General features: G+C 39.7%; 3 protein-coding genes across 3 annotated transcripts in view; 1 reads left to right on the top strand and 2 right to left on the bottom strand.

Moving 5' to 3' along the window:
* The window catches only part of LOC135125134 (mucin-2), a 179,202-nt gene extending 165,661 nt beyond the window's left edge, over positions 1–13,541 (top strand). The window contains exons 2-7 of the mRNA XM_064050488.1: positions 8,051–11,342; positions 11,392–11,701; positions 11,749–12,040; positions 12,095–12,225; positions 12,277–12,453; positions 12,501–13,541. Of these exons, the coding sequence (XP_063906558.1) occupies positions 8,051–11,342; positions 11,392–11,701; positions 11,749–12,040; positions 12,095–12,225; positions 12,277–12,453; positions 12,501–12,662 (4,364 nt within the window). The 3' untranslated portion in view covers positions 12,663–13,541. The remainder of the gene's footprint in view (positions 1–8,050; positions 11,343–11,391; positions 11,702–11,748; positions 12,041–12,094; positions 12,226–12,276; positions 12,454–12,500) is intronic.
* LOC135125135 (serine--tRNA ligase, mitochondrial-like) lies at positions 13,450–14,907 on the bottom strand. Its single transcript, XM_064050489.1, has 2 exons — positions 14,253–14,907; positions 13,450–14,207 (listed from the first exon to the last, which is right to left on the bottom strand). Exons 1-2 carry the CDS (start codon positions 14,868–14,870, stop codon positions 13,539–13,541), a joined length of 1,287 nt encoding a protein of 428 aa, XP_063906559.1. The 5' UTR covers positions 14,871–14,907; the 3' UTR covers positions 13,450–13,538.
* Positions 14,908–18,369: 3,462 nt separating this feature from the next.
* LOC135125129 (venom carboxylesterase-6-like) lies at positions 18,370–20,392 on the bottom strand. The gene is made up of 5 exons (XM_064050484.1): positions 20,319–20,392; positions 20,119–20,270; positions 19,234–20,068; positions 18,725–19,184; positions 18,370–18,667 (listed from the first exon to the last, which is right to left on the bottom strand). The coding sequence occupies exons 1-5, from the start codon at positions 20,347–20,349 to the stop codon at positions 18,478–18,480; spliced, it is 1,668 nt and encodes a 555-aa protein (XP_063906554.1). The 5' UTR covers positions 20,350–20,392; the 3' UTR covers positions 18,370–18,477.
* Between the last annotated feature and the right edge of the window lie 69 nt (positions 20,393–20,461).

Raw genomic sequence — 20,461 nt, 5'->3', positions numbered from 1 at the left:
AGGGATTATTAGAGTACATGTTTGTTGATTACATGGATACGGAGTTATCAGAGACTAATTCGAATGTAGGGGCTCCTATATGAACCGGCAAAGTTATTCATAAAGCGGAATAATGCGGATGAGTTTTGTGACACGATTTCATTTGTGGAGATTGAGGACCTGGCTCCGGGGAAGGGGTCAATCACATTAACAACACCGCTTCTATACGCCTATGACTAAGAGAATTCATTGTTATTATACGTATAATATCGTAGTAATAAAATATTATTGTCACTAATGACTAAATGAGCAACGAAAACAGTGGTGGGTAAAATTTTTCCGGCTTCATAATACACAGTCGTAAAAATCGGTGTCAGTCTGAAGGCGTATTTTTCGATGTAATAATTCATTAGAATTACATCATGACATTTTTGATACGAATAAATACATTTAGTTCGATATATATGTGCATATGTATCTACGTGTCGATGCCTTGACGTTGTTTCTGACGAAATTGTAACAAAATTAAGTGAAACATTCCAAGGAAAGTCGATGAAATAAGTGGTTTATAATTTGGTTATTACAAAAATACACTTCCAGGCGTTCTACTAATTTATGACTTGTAGCCAGGCGCCACCTACACAAAGAGCTGCCGCCTGAGTTTTGTTTGCAGTATCATTTTTATTTGGCTTTTTTATCGTTCAATAAGTATACCGCACACTTTTTTCGATTTGCTTATATAGGGTGATAAGTTATCATAAGCATGGTAAATTTTTGATAAAAATGTATTTGCTCATCCCCCTAAAAAATTGATGACGTCACCTTAAAATATTGCTGAATATATCCTATCTTAAATGTGTATCAAAATATGTGAGTCTTCTTAGAAAAATTAATGACTGCGTTGTTAGAAAATAAATATCCAATCAGATCAGAAGTTAATAGAGGCAAAATCAGTCTTATCTTTGCAAGTGCTAGCCCCGCCCACCCGCCTCCTATTTTCTCAGAGTTTATGTCATTTGCCAAAATCAGTCTTATCTTAGCAAGTACTAGCCCCGCCCACCCACCCTCTGTTTTCTCAGAAGGTATGGCGTCTGCCAAAATCAGTTTTATCTGATTTTGACAGACGCCATTTGACAGATTTTGACCAAGCGCTAGCCCCGCCCACCCACCCCCTATTTCTCAGAGGACTATGTCATTTGCCAAAATCAGTCTTATCTTAGCAAATGGCCAACGACATCTCTTTTAAGAAAACAAGGGGCGGGTGGGCGGGGCTAGTACTTGGCAAGATAAGACTGATTTTGGCAAATAACATATCCTGTAAGAAAACAAGGGGCGGGTGCGCGGGGTTAGTACCTGTAGACTGATTTTGGCAAATGACATCCTCTGAGAAAATAGGGGGTGGGTGGGCGGGGCTAGTATTTGGCAAGATAAGACTGATTTTGGCAAATGACATATCCTCTGAGAAAAGAGGGGGCGGGTGGGCGGGGCTAGCATTTCGTAAGACAAGACTGATTTTGGCAAATAATATATCTTCGGAGAAAATAGGGGGCGGGTGGGCGGGGCTAGTACTTGGCAAGATACGACTGATTTTGGCAAATGACATATCCTCTGAGAAAAGAGAGGGTGGGTGGGCGGGGCTAGCACTTGGTAAGACAAGACTGATTTTGGCAAATAATATATCTTCGGAGAAAATAGGGGGCGGGTGGGCGGGGCTAGTACTTGGCAAGATACGACTGATTTTGGCAAATGACATATCCTCTGAGAAAAGAGAGGGTGGGTGGGCGGGGTTAGTACTTGGTAAGACAAGACTGATTTTGGCAAATAATATATCTTCGGAGAAAATAGGGGGCGGGTGGGCGGGGCTAGTACTTGGCAAGATAGGACTGATTTTGGCAAATGACATATCCTCTGAGAAAATAGGGGCCGGGTGGGCTGGCCTTGTATTTGTTAAGATAAAACTGATTTTGCCCTTGTTAATCTTGTAAAAACTTATGGAATTTAAAGGTGTTAAATTGCAAATTTCCACAGTAACGAGTTAAATTCATAAATCTACCCGAAATGTGCAAAATATAATGAGATTTTGCTCTACTTTTCTCAAAATTTTATACCAAAGTTGAAAAACGTTTTCTTACAAAAATGATGATTGACGTCATCATAAAATTTTGTAAAGTAAAAACTTATGTGAAACATATGCGTAGCATGCTTCTTTACATTTACTTTATTTATTTTAGCATTACATATTTACATATGTTTATTTCACGTTATAGGGGTTTTCAAAAAATATAAAATCCGCAAAATCAAATTTTGATAACTTTAGACTATTTTTTTAGAAAGTAAAACCTTCTCACGGGCCCCAAAATGCATGTTTTCTCAATATGAAACCTCGGGGGTCCCGACTGTCGGTTTTAAAAATGTAAAATCTTCTCAGGGGCCCCAAATGTATTTTTTTAATGTGAAACCTTCTCGGGGGTCCGATTTGTTTTTTTTTTTTAATGCAAAACCTTCTCGGGATCTCCAAACGTATTTTTTTTTTTAATGTAAAACCTTCTCGTGGGTCCCAACTGTCGGTTTTAAAAATGTAAAACTTTCTCGGGGACCCCAAACGTATTTTTTAAGAATGTAAAACCCCAACTGCCTTTTTTCCAAAAATGTAAAGTCTTCTCGGGGGGCCCAAATGTATTTTTTTTAACGTGAAACGTTCTCGAGGATCCCAAATGTTTTTTTTTTAATGTAACACCTTCCTGGGGGCCCCAAACGTATTTTTTAAGAATGTGAAATTTTCTCGGGGTTCCCAATTGCCTTTTTTAAAAATGGAAAACCTTCTCGAGGGCCCCAAATGTATTTTTTTTTAATGTAAAACCTTCTCGGGGGCCCTAAATGTATTTTTTTTAAGAATTTGAAACCTTCTCGGAAGCCCCAAATCTCTTTTTTTATGTGAAACCTTCTCGAGGGTCCCTTCTGTTTTTTTTTAAATGTACAACCTTCTCGGGGGTGCCAAATGTATTTTTTTAAAGATGTAAAACCTTCTCAGGGGCCCTAAATTTTTTTTTTAAGAATTTGAAATCTTCTCGGGGGGGGGGGGCAATTGTCTATTTTAAAAATGGAAAACCTTCTCGAGGACCCTAAATGTATCTTTTTTAATGTAAAACCTTCTCGGGGGCTCTAAATGTATTTTTTTTAAGAATTTGAAACTTTCTCGGGGGGTCCCAATTGTCTATTTTAAAAATTTAAAACCTTCTCGAGAGCACCAAATGTCTTTTTCTTTATGTGAAACCTTCTCGGGGGTCCCATCTGTTTTTTTTTAATGTAAAACCTTCTCGGGGGTCCCAAATGTATCTTTTCGAAATGTAAAACCTTCTCGGGGGCCCTAAATGTATTTTTTTAAAGAATTTGAAATCTTCTCGGGGGGGGGGGGCAATTGCCTATTTTGAAAATGTAAAACCTTCTCGAGGGTCCCATCTGTTTTTTTTTAAATGTACAACCTTCTTGGGTGTCCCAAAGTATTTTTTTAACAATGTGAAACCTTCTCCGGGATCCCAATTGTCTATTTCAAAAATGTAAAACCTTCTCGGAAGTCACAAATGTGTCTTTTTTTATGTGAAACCTTCTCGGGGGCCCATCTGTTTTTTTAATGTAAAACCTTCTCAGGGGTCCCAACTGTCTGTTTTAAAAATGTAAAACCTTCTCGGGGGCACCAAACGTAATTTTTTTTAAATGTAAAACCTTCTCGGGGGTCCCAATTGTCTTTTTTAAAAATGTAAAACCTTCCCGGGAGCCCCAAACGTACTTTTTAAGAATGTGGAAACTTCTCCTGGGCCCCAAAATTGTCTTTTTTTAAAATCTAAAACCTTCTCGGGGGCCCTAAATGTAATTTTTTTAATGTGAAACCTTCTCGGGGGCACCAAACGTAATTTTTTGAGGATGTAAAACCTTCTCGGGGGTCCCAACTGTCGGTTTTAAAAATGTAAAACCTTCTCAGGGGCCCCAAATGAATTTTGTAAGAATGTGAAACCTTCTCGGGGATCCCAATTGTCTTCTTTAAAAATATAAAACCTTCTCGGGGGCCCAAATGTATTTTTTTAACGTGAAACATTCTCGAGGATCCCAAATGTCTTTTTTAAAAATACAAAACCTTCCTGGGGGCCCAAAACGTATTTTTTAAGAATGTGAAATTTTCTCGGGGTTCCCAATTGTCTTTTTTAAAAATGGAAAACCTTCTCGGGGGCTCCAAACGTATTTTCCTAATGTGAAACCTTCTCGTGACCCCGAATTGTCCTTTTTAAAAATATAAAACCTTCTCGGGGGCCCCAAACGTATTTTTTAAAAATGTGAAACCTTCTCGGGGGCCAAATTGTCTTGTTTAAAAATGTAAAACCTTCTCGGGGGCCCCAAACGTATTTTTTTTTAACATGAAACCTTCTCGGGGACCCCAACTGCCTTTTCCAAAAATGTAAAACCTTCTCGGGGGCCCCAAACGAATTTTTTAAAAATGTGAAACCTTCTCGGGGGCACCAAATGTATTTTTTTTATGTACGACCTTCTCGGGGGCCCAACTGTCTTTTTGAAAACGTAGAACCTTCTCGAAGGGCCCAATTGTCTTTTTTTAAAATATAAAACCTTGTCGGGGGCGCCAAATGTTTTTTTTTTAGGTATGTGAAACCTTCTCAGGGGCCCCAACTGTCTTTTTTTAAGAATATGAAACCTTCTCGTGGTCCCAATTGTTTTTTTTTTGAAAATGTGAAACCTTCTGGGTTGTCCCAACTGTGTTTTCTTTAATGTAAAACCTTCTCGGGGTCCCAACTGTAGGTTTTAAAAATGTAAAACCTTCTCGAGGGGCCTAAATGTTTTTTTTTTAATGTGAAACCTTGTCGGGGGTCCCAACCGTCTGTTTTAAAAATATAAAACCTTCTCGGGGGCCCCAAACGTATTTTTTAAAAATGTGAAATCTTCTCGGGGGCCCAACTGTCTTTTTTTAAAAATGTAAAACCTTCTCGGGGCCCCAAATATATTTTTTTTAATGTGAAACTTTCTCGGGGACCCCAACTGCCTTTTCCAAAAATGTAAAATCTTCTCGGGGACCCCAAACGAATTTTTTAAGAATGTGAAACCTTCTCGGGGTCCTAATTGTCTTTTTTTTTCAATGTAAAATCTTCTCAGAGGCGCCAAATGTCTTTTTTTTAGGAATGTGAAACCTTCTGGGTTGTCCCAACTTGTGCGTCTTTTTTCAATGGAAAACCTTCTCGGGCCCCAAGTGTCTTTTTTGTAGAAAATTATATCTTCTTGGGGTTTTCAACTGTATTTTTTTAAGAAGGTGAAACCTGTACCTATACACTGTGACTAGTACCTTCTATATTGTTTTTACTCCATAAAGGTTAACACGAAAAAGTAAAATTCCGCAAAATTTTAGCATTTTTATAAGAAGCAATATTTGTTGGACTGTATTTTAGAAGCGAGGGAAGTTCTGCCGAAATAACTTTCGACCAATTTTTTTTTTATAATTTCACTTCAATGTAAATACACTCATCAGAAATGTCAAATTTTATTCATTTCTAACCGGATAAATTTTTATTTTACAAACTCAATCAGTTTGACTCAAAAAACTACCAAAATCTCAGGCAAATAGATTACGGTCGATAATTGTTTGGAACTATGTCGTCAATTTTCTACAGAAGTTGTCTAAGTAAAATTTAGTTAATGTTCTATAATAGTTATAATCAGTAGATCAACTATAATAATAAAAGTAAATGTGAATTACATAACAAAGAATGCCGTTTACCCACAGAAACCTGCAGTTTTGATACAAATACGACGAATTAGATTTTATCTCATGTCGTTTCTTAACCCAGTTTTAAACTTTATGTAATTATGAGACGAAAGTTAAACAACTTAAAGAAGAAAGCTACGAAAAAATTATCATCAGTCTTGATTTTAATAGAAGCTTGTGATCTGGGAAAAACGGTTGAAATTTGAGGTCAAAATCTCAGTAAACCAAAACTCGAAGTAAATCACCGGACTCCGACTCGACCCGAACTGACCCGACCCGATCTGACCTGACCTGAACTAACTTAACCTAACCTAACCTAACCTCCTTAGCCTGCTCGCCCCTACTATATTCTTACTACTATGTTTATCTTACTGTTTAAGGAAAAAACTAAACAAGAAAAACGTCAAAATCTTGAGAACTTCAAACAAAAATATAATAAAGATACAGAAAGCCGTTAATTCTAACGAAATAAAAAATCTCGAAGCAGTTAGTTTATGCTATTTCCTGTCACAAGTAAATCGTTCCAGCCGAAAACCCATGCAAACCTGTAACTTGCGTTAAAAATTAGATTTTCCGAGCATATCGTATCTCTGCCAAGTTGGCGTTTCCTATCGGGAAATGCTCGCTTACCGTTCCCGTGACGTCAGAATCCGTAATATTTCCGTATCGATTATTTAATGTTCGTTAAAAGTTGTCGAAAGTATTTACTCATCCAAGATTTACAACAAGCCGAAAACACGGATACTTTTCCAATTATCGTCCCGTTTTTTCGCTCGCCCTTCAAATACTTTTCTGTTACTCCGCAAAAAGAGATACAAGCAAATAGACGAGGCGAAAGTTGATGATTTGTTGCCGACAACTTGTTATGGAAGAGTTTAAAAGTTCCGTCGCTTCGAGGACAGTCTCAGGGGCCTCCGCTCCCCCGTTCCTGATAAACTTCCACAATGTGTTCTTGAGCCGCTGGGATTAGTCAACACTGTGCCGGCGTAATTATGAAGGCGGTTGACTTTTTTCGATTAATTGCTCTAATTGAAAGCAAACAAAGCTGAGAAGGTGCTCCGGCTTCCAGCCAAAAATTAATATCGGGAGGCGCGAAATCCTAATAAAACTTTTAATTAAGATTCTTCCACTTGTTATTATCTCCAGCACGTTTCCAAACTTCTGGTTTGCGTAACGAAATCTTTATTTAATGTAAATCTGGAACGAGTCCTCAGGCGTGGACGCTCTCAAACTTTATAATCTATTGCGATTAATCAGGTTATGCTAAAGAGAGGACGCTGCGAAATTAAAATAGTGCTAGGAGTGCAGACATTCCACCCTTATTAATATTTCTCTCAAGAAAAAGGCAAAAATAAAGATGGATAACGTCGCGAGGGTTGGAACAACAAACTCACCGACTGGGGAACACAAAGTTTGTTTATTTGCTGCCTCGGGGGTGCAGTGATATTATTTTTAAAACAAACATCGGCGCAAGATTTGGCCGGTTTTAAAAGGTTAGCAGGGGCTGCTAGAAATTCCATTTGCTTGATAGCTTTCAATAAGCGATTGCTTTCCGCAGAACTGCTTTAATGAACATGAGAGATTGATTCGACCACTAGTCAAAACGAAAGAATTTCACCAAGTGCGGTATCAAATTTAAAACCCGGTCAGCACGTCTTCATTTCATCTCCGATAGCTTTCAATAAACTTTTTTAATGAACGCAATAGAATGAAATAGGAACTGCCGAACTCGTTGAATGAGTTCATTACAATTATACACGGCCGTTCTGGCCGATTTAATTAACAACTCCCGGAAAGTTCCGGTATTGAAAATTATCAATATAGCAGGGTCACTATCGCGTAGGAAAGTCCTAATAACTCATTAACGGTCGATGGCCAATTCACGTCCTCTTCTCTTCTAATTCCATTATTTATTCGGCACCATACTCGTGACGCGACCATGTGTTATCATTACGGTTTTAATAACATTCCAATGCGGATCAGGTGCCCAAAAATGATTTATGGGTTTCACAACGGAACTTACGTTGTTATAGAAAATCCATTTCTAGGACGTGTAGGTCGTTCCCTATTTATAGGACGCTTATTTGTCGTCCGTACGCAGCGAATATTAACGAAGTGCAGACCCAGCTTTGTTACGTGTAAACGCATGGTAATTTACGACAATTTTGACGATCTCCACCTTCCTAAATCCCGTTATTTTCGTTCGTTATTGCGTTAACTTGCCGCTTCAGTTCCCCTTTGTCTTCCAATCATATCGTTTTTCTCTAAATTAGTTTAGCACGTCTCTGACGCAATCTTTTTTTTTAGGTCAGGAGTACATCATCACCGGCCCGGCGGACACCCAATACATACCCAACTACCAGCAGAATCAGAACGATTTCAACCCCTTCCGACCCTCTTCGACGTTCCAACAGATCGATTCTTACCTCCCGCAGAAGGATCTTCAAACTTCGGATTTACCCTATCACCTTCAACAAACTCTTCCTCAGTACCGAATTACTACGAAATCGCCGCCGCACTTCACGTTTCATCCACAGTTCTTTCGCAGTTCGCAGCCTGCTCCTTTTAGACCACAAGACGCTGTAACGCCATCCACCCATCGTCCGAATTATTCCCACCTGTTTTCACACTCCCATAACAGAAATCCGTCGCAGACTGAGACTTTCCTAGGGGAGATCACGCTCCAGAGCCCAGCAGAACTACCTCCGCGGTACGACGAATTTAAACCGTCTTCGTTCAATCCGACAAGTCAGTCGCAGGAGAGCGTCAACCAAAACCTAGACGTTACAGAAAAATCCAACACCGTACAAATCGGAGGAAGACCAAGAGCTAGTTTCTTGAACCATCGAACTAGAATTTTTGCTCCGGATTCTACCAAGAAAGCGACTCATGTCAAGGATTACTTCGTTAATAACAACGGCGATGTGTTTATTACCACCAAGACTCCGTTCGTGCCAAAACCCACAACTTCGACGAACCCTACAACCCCAGCAGAAAGGAAAAACCGGTTCAGTCCGAGCACGAAACCCACAAATAAACCGCTTGCTTTTAACTTGAAACCCAACAAGAAACCTTTCGTACCGAAAAGTACCACCACGTCGAAAAACGGGTTAGATTTGGAACCGCTGTTGGAAGAACCCATTAAGAACCCTAGTGCTAATTCTCACAACGACGATTTAGTGGAAGTTGTCAAGTCGAAACCTACGGAAGCTCCGACGCACAACCATGACGAAGTGACTGTGGACTACGACTACGATACAACTCTAGATCCGGATTATATTCAATCCGGGGAGCAACACGAAATCGTTTCAAACAATTCGAAGGAAACAGAAAAAGAAGATTCCACAGAAACGCAGCTGCGTGTTCAAGATCCAGTACAAGAGTCGATCGAAGAAGTAGATAGTCCGGAACTACCGAAACAACAAAACTCGGAAGAACATCCCGAGAAAGAAGAGCTGGGTGTGGGTAACTCACAAGAACTGCATCCCGAAGTGGAAGATCAGCACGATGAAGACGAACTTGCCCAGTCCGAAGAAAACAAAGCCGTGGAGTTTGATTCGCAGGAAAAACATCCCGAAGAACAATTTGATGATTCTAAAGAGGTAGATCACAGCGAGTCGCACGAAGAAAGTGAAGACTACGTCGGGTCTGAAGAGCACGAAGGAACGTCTGAGGAAGAAGCACCGAAAACTTCTGAAGAAAACAACGATATACGTGATGAGGACTACGCTGCTAGTAACGAAGACGAAACCAAGGTATCGAATAAGACATATGAAATTGTGACAACCAAACCATCGACTATGGTTAAAGACGACAATTTTCAACAATTCGTTGATACTACGATCATTGACAATATTACAGAGGAGCCTGTAACTACAATTCGCGCAGAAGCGTCTTCGCTTGTAGTAGAAAACAACAAAACTGACGATATTATGGATGCTCCGGAGGTCGTGGTGTCCGTAGTTACAACGAAAAGCGTTGTCAATAATACTATTATACCTTCTGTTACACCTCTGCCTACTGTAGCTACGGGAATCGACGGTGAAAATAGTACAGATACGTGGGTAGTAGTGGCTTCAGTACAAACTAGTCGTAGTGTATCAGGGGCGCGTTATTTACCATCACCGAACGTTGAACAAGATCAAAGACTGAAGCTTCTAAACGAAGAAGAGGAAGATGTTGAAACGACAACTGAAGAAATAGCGACGACGACCTTACCACCGACTACTACGAAAACGAAAACGTCTACTGAAAGTCTTATCGATAAACTAGATCGGGTGCAATCGGACTTGTCGAGTAGTTTATTAACAGGTGGGTTCAACAACGAAGGAAACAATATAGCGGTCATAACTGAGAACATGTCTGACAAAATAGCTACAACTATGTTGGATGTAGGTATCACGTCGCCTGAACCACCACTTTCGTCTAGTACCACGACGAAACCGTCTTTACCTGTCGTACAAATTCGGAAATTCTCACCATTCGCTAGACCCTCGACAACGTCTCGGCCTAAGAAAACGTACGAAACCTTCAGACAGGAAGATTTATCAGGCTTGTTGCCGCCTGGTTTCAAACCGAAATATCAAAACAGAAAAACCACCACCACACAGTCTTCTATTAATTTAGATATTCCACAAGGCGATGAACCCCCACGAGACGAAGTCAAAAATTCAACCACAGGACGCTCGTCGGGATTATCAAACAACACCAAAATAACTGTCCAGGACGTCACCGCTTTCCTCCCACCAGGTTACAAACCCGCTTCTAAAGAAAAAGACGACAGCTCGCGACTACTTGCAGAAATCCTAGGCAAAGTCAAACAACCTAAAGCCGACGAAACGCAAAACAAAACTCTCTTTGATATTATTAAAAACGACAACATTGCTGCATTTTTGCCACCTGGGTACAAACCATCTAGTACCACTCCAAAGACCGAAAACACCTCCATAGTTGACAAAGTTATAAGCAAAGCCAAACCAGACGATATTTCCGCGTTCCTTCCACCAGGCTACAAACCTCCTGAAGACTCAAACAAAAAAGATAAATCAGTGAAAGTCGCTAAACAGGATGACATTTCGTCGTTTTTGCCACCTGGTTACAAGTCTTTCAAAACGTCAACCACTGAGAAGACGAAATCAGTGGAGAGTTTATTAGCGAAAGCGAAACCCGTAGACGATATAAGCGCGTTACTGCCACCAGGTTTTAAACCCAGCGGCCCTCCCAAAACCAAAGGGGTGGATAACTTATTCGCTGAAGCGAAACCGCTGGATGTTAGTGCGTTCCTACCACCAGGGTATAAGGCCAGGACTACGCAGAAACCTTTGACGACGGTGGCAGAAAAAGTACCACCGAGTCTTCTACCGCCTGGGTTTAAGTTGAAAGACCTTCCAGCTGGTACTAGAGAGATAACCACTTCGAGTACCACTAGTACCACTTCCACTACAAGTAAACCGTCAGGCGGTGGTTTCAAAGTGGTGTTCCCTAGTCGACCGGGAGGAGGCACTAGAAAATCAGCTACCAGATTAACGACGCCGAAGGCGTCGAATCCCGAAGAACCTCAAGTAACACCGCCGTCGATCCAAAAAGGATGGCCATCCAGGTTTGTACTCTTCCCTTGTAATATAGTTATATTGGGGTTGTTTTTCCAGAGCTACGACTGAGTTCACGGGTTGGCCGACCCCATCAACCACACCGATTTCGATCGAGAAACTTTTAGAAGCCGCGAGAGCCGCGTCCACTAGTACCACAGCAACTGACACTACGACGAGTACCACGACGACTACGACCACCACAACGACGACAACCACGACACCTAAACCCACAACTCCGGGAGTGTGTGAAGGCGAGTGTGATTTAGCTGGTACCATCAAACTGATAGGTGGTGCCAAATGGGTTCCGGAGCTACTAGATCGGAATACCCAAGAGTGGCAAATTTTGGCAAACGAAGTGCAAGTGCAGGTAGAAAGCTAACATTTCACCGACTAGTTGTAATACGTTTGTTGCAGCTTGAGGACGTTTTCGGTCGTTCGAATATGCTGAACAAGTGGTACAAGAAGATTCGAATAGACGGGTTTAGCGAAGGGAGTGTTCTGGTTGATTATTTAGTGGAACTGAACGATCTAGGAAGACAAATCGATACGCTTGAAATTAAGAAACTCTTCCACGACTCGCTAGATGATGCTTTGAGCAATCCGGCATCCACTAGAGAGGCGAAGTCTTTGAACGAAACGACAAAAATCGAGGGGAAATTGAGCTTGGGACGGTTTATAGTTGATCCGAAGTACACCGACTTTGTTGGTACGTTGTTCGTAAGATAGAGCGTCTAGCAGAAGTTTTATTGTTTTTTCTTAGTACTGCCTAAGCAAGCCTACCCGACAGTGGGCTTCGCCGAAGACAACATCTTGTTACCACAATGGGCAATCGCTGTTATTGTAATCGGGCTAGCGTCTCTTCTTTTCGTCATCATCTTTGGAGTAACGGTGGTAAGTTTGGTCGTACTTTTGCTACTTAGTACTTCAGTGGAAATTTTGTAGCTGGTGAACCGCCAAAAGAATGCCAAGAAGAAGGCTCCGGTTCCTCTGACTGAAGACATGTTGAACGAATTGAACAAAAACCATATGGGTGGTTTTGACAACTACGGCGCTGATGACTTGTATAACATGGAGGATGTGTGGAACGACCGCGGGTTTGAACCCAAACTTGCCAAGAAGGTACTCACTGGGATGAGTTGTGGTTCGTGTTAACGCTGTGTTTGCAGAGATCCTCTGGTTCTATCCACGACAACAGCATGTCTAATTTGTACGACAGCTGGCGCTCCGAATGGAACGGGTTCTACTACAACACCTACTATGGCAACAACCCCGGAAGTAGCCACGGAGGCTACGGAAGACGCCGCTCCGATTACGACACAAACTTCTGAACTAACTCAATTGTTTCGACGAGATAAACTGCCAATTCCTTATCTGTACAGTAATCTTCCCCTTTCTCCTGCAGTCTATTCCTGCTCGTGCAACAGGGTTTCATTGTTTTTGCTCAATTCCGTTATTATTTCCGTCCTAGAATTTATTGTACAGATATCGAAAGCTTCTAGGTTGTTAGAAGCGTATATTTTTGCCAATTCGCTAGTGAAGGATGAATTTAAACGGCTGTATTACATTTACGAAGTAAGTGTGACCAGGTTTTTCTAGTCAAGCAGCCTGCTGGCAGTGGCTTTGACACTGTAGTTAATTGGCTGTGAATCACCTATCAAGACTTTAATACATCGATTCATGACGTAGCGATGCTTCGAACGCTGAGATTATGGAACGTTTTAGTGTTTTTTTTTTTATATAAATATATATAGGATATTGAATGTTGCTTTACTGTTGAAGCACTTTTTCGGAAAATTACGAAAACTGACCCCTTTTAGGGTGCTGTTTGTGCCATAACTTTTCACTCAAGGTGTTAATGAGTACTGGTTGTGTCGCAAACGGTGTCGTACTCATACGCTATTTCTACAGTCGCCATGGCAGTTTTTTTTAACACTAGAGAGTAAATTAAGTGCGCGTAGGTTTAACGTCGAATTTGGCGCGCTCGAAAAATCCAAAATGGCGACGTGGGAATGCCCATTGATGGTTGATGTAGAGAGCACACGTTTTCTCTCACCCCCATTATAACTAGGTGTATATAAATGTAAATACCATCAAGATGTTATGTCTATTTTCCCATTACATAGTTTTAACCATTAAAATATTTAAATTATTGTAAATGTAGATATTAAACTTGTATCTAAGGTGTTAATAAAAGCCACACCCTACTACTTTTTATTTTTTATTAACTTCAACTCTGGTATTTTCTTTTGTTTACCTATCACATTTTTACCCATGTATTTATGTAACACATCCGGAATAGCGATTGTCCCGTTTTTCTGTTGCCCACCTTCAACCAACGCTATCAACAACCTTGGAATTGCGCAAGCCGTACCATTTAAAGTATGCACAAAACCTACACTGTCGTTTTTGCTATACCTAACCCCCAAACGTCGCGATTGGTAATCTAAACAATTACTACAACTTGAAATCTCGCCATAGATCTGTCTACCAGCAAGCCAAGCCTCAATATCGTACTTCCTATAGGCCTGAGCCCCCAATTCGTGCGCAGGCATATCCAAAACCTTAAAATGTAGCCCCAAAGACCCAAAACAACCCTCCTGAATTTGTCTAATTTCTTCCAGTACATCATGAGACGCTTCAGGTGATGACACCACAAACATTTCCACTTTAGTAAATTCATGAACCCTATAAATCCCTCGTTCTTCAAGAAGGTTAGAAGTTTCAGCCCGGTAGCACCGACTCACAGCCGCCAATTTCAGTGGTAAACGGTCATGGGATAAAGTTTGATTAGAAAGATAACCAGCTAAAGCCATTTCTGAAGTCCCTGAGAGACATAGGTCGGGTCCATGCAACCGTTCGTCGAGCGTGTACACCTACAATCAAACTAAGTAACTGTTTGCAATAGTCAGAACACAAACCTGAGTCCGCGCCCCTCGGGTGTTCATTCCACAACCCTCAATAACCTCTCTGGGTAAAATATCAGGCACTGAAATCAACTCAAACTTGTTTTTAATTAAATCAGCGACTACGTAACGAACAAGGGCATGTTCAAGCTCCGCCAGTTCCCCCAACAAGTAGTAACTTTTATTTCCTGAAAGATTACCAAGTTGATCGGTGCGCACCAATTTTAGGCGTTTCGTGATTTCTTGAAACTCTTTCAAGTCAGTGTCGGGGTTTGGTTTATTACCAACTTCTTTCACGATTTTGGGGTCGTTGTTATACCCGGCGACCTCCGGATGAGTCCGGTTTGGGATTTTAAGCAACTCTGAATAAAGTTGCTTCTGGGTGGATTCGTACATTGTGTCTTGGGTATTCAACTGACTTAACTTTTGTTTCAATTCGTGGACTAGATTAATGTCGCCGACGCCCTTCCGAGCTGTAATATTGTCCGAAATTTCTTGTGCATTGTGGGGGTTGCATAAGTAGTCGGTGTCGAGTTCTGGACACTGGGTGATGTTCCAGAGAAGAGACCTAGATATGTGGAAGAATCTGCGGTGGAGGTGGCTGCCAGATTCGACGATTTTTCCTAGAATCATGTTATTGTTTTTGTGAAAGTGAGGTTATGTCAGAGGGATGGGGGAAGTGGTTCAAGTGACGCAAGATGTATTGCTGGTTGCCTGGGGTAAATCGACTATTAAAAAATATAATTATTCATGTTGTAACGAAAATACTAGTTTGTTTTTGATAATTTACTATACAAAGTTGTTAATAATTGATTTTTGATTATTTATTTTTTGTGTGTCTATCGTTACGTAATACACGAAATCGGAAAAATGCTGGTGTACACAATACGTAACCGGGGCAGCTGGTCGCTGACGTCACTTACATTGCCGTTGACGTTGGGTTTTCAACCAATCAAATTGCGGTGGTGCTCATACTTTGCCTTTTTTGCTTAATATGCATTCGATTTTTCCTTATACAAATTTTCCATTTTAAACATGTTTTACGTTTCATGTAATAAAAAATATAAGCCCGCCCACCCACCCTGTCTCAATTGTGATGTTTTTTCTTATTTGCCGTTTACCAAAGAGACGGAGCTTAACTGGAAATTACTTGTTTCTTTACAAGCAATTAAAAACATGTTTTTGATTATCGTGTTGTTCTAAGAATTTTATGTATATTAAGAAAAACAGGCCAAATATAAACCCCACCCACCCACCCCATCTCAATTGTAATTATTTTTTTATTCTTAGAATCTCAAAAAACGTTTAAAATGGTAAATTTTTCTAAAGAAATACGGATTTTGCAATTAGGCTCCGCCCCCTTGGCTCACGATGCATAAAAAAATCATCACAATTGCCAAAGGGCGGGTGGGCGGGGCTTATATTTTACCTCTTTTTCTTAACATGTATAGTCATGTATAGTCATGTTTTCACAACAAGAAACTTAAAAATGTTTATAATGGTAAATTTGTACGGGACAATATCGATTTTGAAATTACGCTCCGCCCCTCGGCCTGACAACGAATAAAAAATCATCAGAATTGGGATAGGGTGGGTGGGTGGGGCTCATATTTGTTTTTTTTTAGTATACATGGCCATCTTTTTACAATAAGAAACCTATAACGTGATTAAAATGGTACATTCTTGCATTGATATGTCTCCTTATACAAATTTTCCATTTTAAACATGTTTTAAGTTTCACGTTGTGAAATGAAGCCTACACAAGACCTATTAAAACAAAAAGTAAAATATAAGCCCGCCCACCCGCCCTGTCTCAATTGTGATGATTTTTTTATTCGTAGTTAACCAAGGGGCGGAGCTTAATTGGAAAATACTTGTTTCTTTACAGGAAATTTAAAACATTTAAACCGTCCCCATCTCAATTGTGATTATTTTTTTTTATTGTTAGAAACTTAAAACATGTTTAAAATGGTAAATTTTTGTAAAGAAATCTGAGAACTGAGATAGAGTGGGTGGGCGGAGCCCATATTTTCTTTTTTTTTAATATACATACCCAACTTTTTACAACAAGAAACTTAGAACATGGTTAAAATGGTACATTTTTGCATCGATATTTCCTTATACACATATTAAAACAAAAAGGCAAAATGTAAACCCGCCCACCCGCCCTGTCTCCATTGTGATGATTTTTTTTATTCGCCGTGAACCGAGGGGGCGGAGCTTAACTGGAAAATACTTGTTTCTTTACAAGAAATTAAAAACATGATTTTAATTTCTTGTAAAAAATGTGTGTTTCAAAGAATTCTATGTATATTAAGAAAAAAAGGGTAAAATATAAACCCCGCCCACCCACCCATCTCAATTGTGATGATTTTTTTTATTGTTAGAAACTTAAAACATGTTTAAAATGGTAAATTTTTGTAAGGAAATACGGATTTTGCAATTAGGCTCCGCCCCTCTTCGGCTTACGACGAATAAAAAAATCATCAGAATTGAGATAGGGTGGGTGGGCGGGGTTCATATTTTGCCTGTTTTTCTTAATATACGTAGCCATCTTTTTACAGCAAGAAACTTAGAACATGGTTAAAATGGTACATTTTTGCATCGATATCTCCTTATACAAATTTTCCATTTAAACATGTTTTTAGTTTCATGTTGTGAAAAGAAGTCTAACATTAAAACGAAAAGGCAAAATGTAAGCCTTCCCACCCACCCACCCAGTCTCCATTGTGATAATTTTTTTTATTCGCCTTGAACCAAGGGGGTGGAGCTTAACTGGAAAATACTTATTTCTTTACAAGAAATTAAAACATGCTTTTGAGTAACGGGTTATTCCAAGAATACTATGTATATTAAGAAAAAAAAAACGCAAAATATAAACCCCGCCCACCCACCCCATCTCAATTGTAATGATTTTCTTATTCTTAGAAACTTAAAAAACGTTTAAAACAATAAATTTTTCTAAGGACATACGGATTTTGCAATTAGGCTCCGCCCCCTTGGCTCACGATGCATAAAAAAATCATCACAATTGAGATAGGGCGGGTGGGCGGGGCATATATTTTACCTTTTTTTCTTAATATGTATAGTCATCTTTTCCCAACAAGAAACTTAAAACATTTTTAAAATGGTAAATTTGTATGGGGAAATATTGATTTTGAAATTACGCTCCGCCCCCTGGTCTGACAACGAATAAAAATTAATACATTTAGTTTTCTTTGTATAACATGATTACTTAAGGACGTAATTCGCATGTTAATTTCTCGTAGAACAATAAGGATTTTACAATTAAGCTCTGCCCCTCTTTAGCGACAAATAAAAAATCATCAGAATTGAGTGAGTTAGGGTAGGTGGGCGGGGCCCATAATTTCCTTTTTTTTTTAATATACATACCCAACTTTTTACAATAAGAAACTTAGAACATGGTTAAAATGGTACATTTTTGCATCGATATTTCCTTATACACATATTAAAACAAAAATGCAAAATGTAAACCCGCCCACCCGCCCTGTCTCCATTGTGATCATTTTTTTTATTCGCAGTGAACCAAGGGGGCGGAGCTTAACTGGAAAATACTTGTTTCTTTACAGGAAATTAAAAACATGTTTTTGAGTTTTGTGTTGTTCAAAGAGTACTGTCTATATTAAGAAAAAAACAAGGTAAAATATAAACCCCGCCCATCTCAATTGTAATGATTTTTTTTCTTCATAGAAACTTAAAAAACATTGAAAATGGTAAATTTTTGTAAGGAAATATGGATTTTGGAATTAGGCTCCGCCCCTAGGTCTGGCAACGAATGAAAACTTCATTACTCTTTAGATGAGGGGGACTTAATCTTTGGTTTAATTTTTCTTAATATACATAGTATTTTTTAAATAACACGATACTCAAAAACATGTTTTTAATTTCTCGTAGAGAAATAAGAATTTTGCAGTTAAGCTCCGCCCGTCTTGACTCACGACGAATAAAAAAATAATCACAATTGAGATAGGGTGGGTGGGCGGGGCCACGTTTTTTCTTGTTTTTTTCTTAACATGTGCAGACTTATTTCGACAACAAAAAACTTAAAAGAAGTCTAAAAGGGTAAATTTTTGTAGTAATCAACTTAAATTTGTAAGTTTATAAACGACAGTTTGGAACTTCAACGTGATTAGCAAGTTTATTCCCACTATATTTACATCTTGAAACAAAAACAAAAATTTCGAATTAGAAACATATTATATACATATATGAGAAAAAATTAGAGTTCGTCTTTCATGTCTGCAACCAATTTTTCGTTTTCTTTGAACGGTAACGACTTCCAGAAATCTATTGTTGATACTGCGACGCGTTCCATTGATATTTTTTTCGGTGAATCAATTTTCAAAGCAAAAATGTCGTCTTCTGGATCTTTGGAAATGGGTTTCCACTCAACGGGAGCCTTCGGTACTCTAGAAAAATCAAAATAATTATTAATTTTATTTTCGAAAATGTCTGCATTTACGCACCCAGTACTCGCAAAAGACGTCATCATCTCCACGAAGAATTTAATCATCAATCTATCTTCTTCGGTAGTCGCTGTGTCCGCTGTAGGCGTCGATACAAGATAAGCAGTATCTTCAGCATGAGAAGCCCCGAAGTCTTTTCTTCTCTCAGCGATGGTTTCGTACCACGCGTGTGCCCCACAGTACGTGAAAAGATAGAAGTAGATGGGGGAAGAAACAACACTCGCTTGGAGTTTGGCAGTTTTCTGTATATCCAAATCGAACAATCGATGGGATAAAATATGGGTAAAATCAACGAAACTGTCTTTGTCGACTTTCCTCTCCCCCAAGTACTGCTTTCTGATCTTTTGACTAACGTCATCGCGAAGTTTGGCATCTACTGTATAGTTGTAGTCTAGAATGAAAGGTAGAAGCTCATTCCAACGAGTATCAATCTGTTGTAGATGTCGATCTTGCAAAAAATCTGTAAGAAAACGTGAAGTACCACTGAAGCGTTAAGTCGTTTCACAAACCTGAAGAAGGATAAAGTCCTTCGAAATCGGTTTGCGACACAATCCACGGTATATCGTTCACTTTTCCACTTTTGATTAAGTTGTAAGGGTGGTCCGGTAACACCGGATCCGATGACCAACTATCCACCACGACCCCAAACGGCGAAAACGGATTATACAACCAGGGTAGAAACTCCTTCACTGACGCTACAACTTGTCGACCCGATCTTTTTCTCAAACATTCCACCATATGGTCAACCTTTTTGGCCCCACACCCAAGACTGGCAGCAAGTTTTTTAGTTTTCTGGAGCGGCTGTTCCATTAAAACCCACGGGTTTAGCGCGGTACCACTCTGAGACATCGCTCTATGAAAAAGCCCTCTCGATTTGGGGCTGAGGTAGTGAATGTGAGTACTAGCACCCCCTGCCGACATTCCAAAAACGGTAATCGAATCGGGATTGCCACCGAAGTACTTCACGTTGTCTTTGATAAAAGTTAAAGCCACAATTTGGTCTCGAATTCCGTTATTGCCAGGTACTACGTCGTCTTCGGTACTTAGGAAACCTAGAGGTCCGAGGCGATAGTTTAGGTTGACGAAGACGACGTTCTTGTCGAGGAGGAAATGGGGGCCGTAGAAACCTCCGTAGAGGAACATGAAGGCACCTCCATGGATGTAAATAATGACGTCGAGGTTGGCGTTTTGGTCTAACGTTGGGGTGTAGATGTTGATGTAGAGGCAGTCTTCGTCGCCTGTCACTGGGTCGTGTCCTGGTAGCGCGTACTGGTCGTACTGCATACACTTGTAGATGGTTTTAGCCATCAAAGTACCTTTCCATGGTTTTCGGGGAACGGGTTTCTAGGTAAAATCATAATTTATAATGTAAGTTGATTGGTGATAGTACTGACTTTAAATCTGCGGTCCCCGACAGGTGGTTGCGCGTAGGGTACTCCTTCAAACGCGTAGAAACTTCTCCCATTTAAACTGTTGTCGAATTTTCCTTGGATTTCACCCAAGTTGGGTATAGTTACTTTTGGTACTTCATTTGCATTCGCTACATCTGTAACTCAGAATTTCAATTAGCTGAAAGTACCGATAAATATATTACATAATATCAGGAAAAATATAAGGAGACTCATCTTCAGATCGTTCTAACAAGTACTATTTAGTTAAATGAAGTGAAAAATTCTTATCTTAATCACGAATTGTCACGAAAGTTGTATCAAAGATCAAGTTTGTATTGTACAATAT

Source organism: Zophobas morio, unplaced genomic scaffold (assembly GCF_036711695.1).
Source record: "Zophobas morio isolate AGI-343-1 ecotype UQ-CSIRO unplaced genomic scaffold, CSIRO_AGI_Zmor_V1 ptg000008l, whole genome shotgun sequence".
In the NCBI taxonomy this organism is placed as follows: Eukaryota; Metazoa; Arthropoda; class Insecta; order Coleoptera; family Tenebrionidae; genus Zophobas; species Zophobas morio.
The sequence above is the reverse complement of the archived record's forward strand: the minus strand, read 5'-3'. Positions and strand labels throughout refer to the sequence as shown.

What these genes read in the sequence shown, in the direction of transcription:
- LOC135125135 (XM_064050489.1), bottom strand. Translation starts at nt 14,870, where the DNA reads ATGATTCTAGGAAAAATCGTCGAATCTGGCAGCCACCTCCACCGCAGA. An exon ending in CCCGAGGGGCGCGGACTCAG is followed by an intron (nt 14,208 to 14,252) that starts GTTTGTGTTCTG and finishes GTTTGATTGTAG; the next exon opens with GTGTACACGCTCGACGAACG.
- LOC135125129 (XM_064050484.1), bottom strand. Translation starts at nt 20,349, where the DNA reads ATGAGTCTCCTTATATTTTTCCTGATATTAT. An exon ending in TATATTTTTCCTGATATTAT is followed by an intron (nt 20,271 to 20,318) that starts GTAATATATTTA and finishes TCTGAGTTACAG; the next exon opens with ATGTAGCGAATGCAAATGAA. An exon ending in TCGGGGACCGCAGATTTAAA is followed by an intron (nt 20,069 to 20,118) that starts GTCAGTACTATC and finishes GATTTTACCTAG; the next exon opens with AAACCCGTTCCCCGAAAACC.